The following is a 2,484-nucleotide window of genomic DNA, read 5'->3' as shown; positions in this document are numbered from 1 at the left end:
AAGTTTTATCTAGGGATAAAACCTGGCCCTTTCCCTCCCCTGGGACAGCAGCAGAGCCCCACATCCATAGGGCAATGTCCCTCCTCCCCCAAGTCATCCAAGTCCAGCATTTCCCAGAGAAGGGCAAGCTGCCCCAGTCAGACCAGTCTCCATTTCCAGGGATGTGACCGTTCCCAGTGGGCTCCCACTACAAGGGCAGGTATTTACTTGAATTCTGCCTGACCAAACCAGTCTGTGGCCGGAGCTCCCCAGGATGTCGGAGGGATCCCAGTTCAAGGAAGCAGGGAGCTGGGACTGGGGCTGGTGCCACCCCATCCCCCTCCCTCCCCACCCCAGCTGCAGCCGTCACAGCGTCCCTGGCACCACGTCCCCTCCAGCCCCATCGCTGGGCGCCGTCAGCAGAACTGCGGGAGAAGCAGAGCCCAGGGCGAGCGGTGAGGCCTCACCCAGCCTCGTGGCACCATTTTGGGGGGCTCTGCCACCCCCCAGGGATGGGTTGGGGTACCCAGATCCCCCTTGGTTGGGCACAGACCTTCCAGCGGTTCCCACATTCATTGCACAGCACGAATGTGGTCATGGGCTCATCTGCGCTGCGCGTCTGCACCTGGGGAGCAGTGGGGGGCCAGGTCAGCAGGGACCCTTCAGCATCCCCCAAATTGGGGTCCTTTGGGGCAGGGGGGCACCCTGGGGGTGTTGCAGGGCTGACCTGGTTGTAGGTGCAGTTCTTCTTCTTGCACTTGCCGCACTGGAAGAGGTCGGTGACGGTGCCGCCCGTCTTGGCCATCTGGTGCTCCCGGATGGCCTCCTGAGTCATGGCGTTCCTCAGCTCCTTCAGCTCATCGCTGGCCATCTCCTGCCATCGCCACCAGGGTCCATCACCCTCCCGTCCTCTCCAGGACCAGCACCGATCCTGCTCTGTGTTTGCTGGAGGGCTCAGGACCATTCAGATGAGGAAATCACCCCATTCTCAAACCAAAACTGCTGCCTGCAAGGACCTGGCTCCCCGGGAGGAAGCTGGGCTCTCCACAGGAGAAGGAGAAGGAATGAGGACCCCCAAACCTGAGTCCTGCTGGTGTGACATCCCTCACACAGCTCTGTGATGGGCTGGGGGGGTTCTGGGGGGACCAGGCAGTGTCCCCAGCTTTGTCCCTCTGCCTGATGCTCCCCATGACCCAACCAGCACCAGGAAAGACGCTGGGCCAAGCTCAGTGTGGCCACCACAGAGCCAAGACCCAGCCAGCCCCTGGGCAACACCACAGCCTCCAAGAGCAGAAGCAGAGCATGGACGTGGTCCCCAAAAGCCCACCTCGTGTCCCCCACCCCGCTGCCCACCTCGGCCGTCATGCGGGCGATGAGGCTGGGTGGGATGGCCCCACAGAGCACGTTCCTCCGCAGGCCGGGGTTTTTGGGGTCCTTCAGGTTGCTGATCCTGCTCCGCACCCGGTTGCGATACTTCATGTCTGTGCTCTTCAGCTCCTGGAAGATATGTGGGGGCTGTCAAGGAATCAAGGGGGTGAGCTGAGGGGGTGCCCATCCTGGGGGCACCCGTTGCTGTTCTGGGCTCGGTGGTGCCACTGTCACCAGGGCCCACGTGTGCATGGAGGTGACCGACCTCGACTGGACTTTGCTCCCTGAGGAACCAATTGTGGGATCAAATTGAAGGATTTAGAGGAGGGCAAACCACCCTGGGGCTGGGTCTGGTCTCGGGGGGCTGCCAGGAGACCCCAAACCTTGAGCTGGCTCCATCCCTGCCAACACAGCACAGCCTGGGCACCACAATGGACCAAGAGCCACGGGCACCCAGAGCAGGCTCAGAAAAGAGACCTGGGCTGGGTTCGGGTTTTATTTTCCCAGGGATGATGGCAGATCACTGAGCAGAGAGATTTGGGGGCACAGACCCCCAGACTAAGGCAGGAGCCATGGGGATGCTCTACTCTGCTCTGGATCAGCCTCTGACCGGGGTCTGGGCTCCCTCTGCAGGCAACTGGGACAGCAGAGCCCGGCACCTTCTGTCCCTGTCCCCATCACCATGAGAGTGTCCCCCAGCAGACAGACCCCGAGGACCCTCAGCCCCAAAAAGGATATGATCTTCGATCTCGGATGCCATCTTCTCACAGTTGACACCAAACTCCTTGTAGTCGTCTACAGGGCAGAGAGGCCGAGGGGTGACTTTTGAGTGTGAAACCAGCCAGGTTTCACTGAGAAACCCTCCCAAAAAAACCCCCTCATCTCACCTTGTCTCAGGCACCTCTACCTCTAAAAAAACTGCTTTTGTACCTAACCTGAACCCAGAATTAACTTCCTTATGAAGATGCCATCCAAGCCCCCTACTGGAGCCCCTGTCAACCTCCTTTTCTTTCATTTTTGGGGCTGAACACCAGGCTCTGAGCTACAGCTGTGGTTTAGTTGCAAGTCTGGGCTGAGTTTGCTGCCTTGGGGTGCCCCAGGATGCAGAGCCTCGCTTGTTACTGTAGGATTGCTCCT

The 2,484-nt window shown here is 60.0% G+C and overlaps 1 protein-coding gene across 1 annotated transcript; it reads right to left on the bottom strand.

The window, feature by feature from the left end:
- Window positions 1-345: 345 nt before the first annotated feature.
- Window positions 346-2,142, bottom strand: LOC104546565 (transcription elongation factor A protein 3-like; the record flags this gene model as incomplete). Its single annotated transcript, XM_010191987.1, is given in 5 exon segments — window positions 346-520; window positions 522-604; window positions 707-853; window positions 1,333-1,487; window positions 2,086-2,142. Coding segments are annotated over 5 exon segments (617 nt in total), but the record flags the coding sequence as incomplete, so codon positions are not given.
- Window positions 2,143-2,484: the final 342 nt, after the last annotated feature.

This window comes from Mesitornis unicolor, unplaced genomic scaffold (genome assembly GCF_000695765.1).
Source record: "Mesitornis unicolor isolate BGI_N332 unplaced genomic scaffold, ASM69576v1 scaffold44340, whole genome shotgun sequence".
Lineage (NCBI taxonomy): Eukaryota > Metazoa > Chordata > Aves > Mesitornithiformes > Mesitornithidae > Mesitornis > Mesitornis unicolor.
The sequence above is the reverse complement of the archived record's forward strand: the minus strand, read 5'-3'. Positions and strand labels throughout refer to the sequence as shown.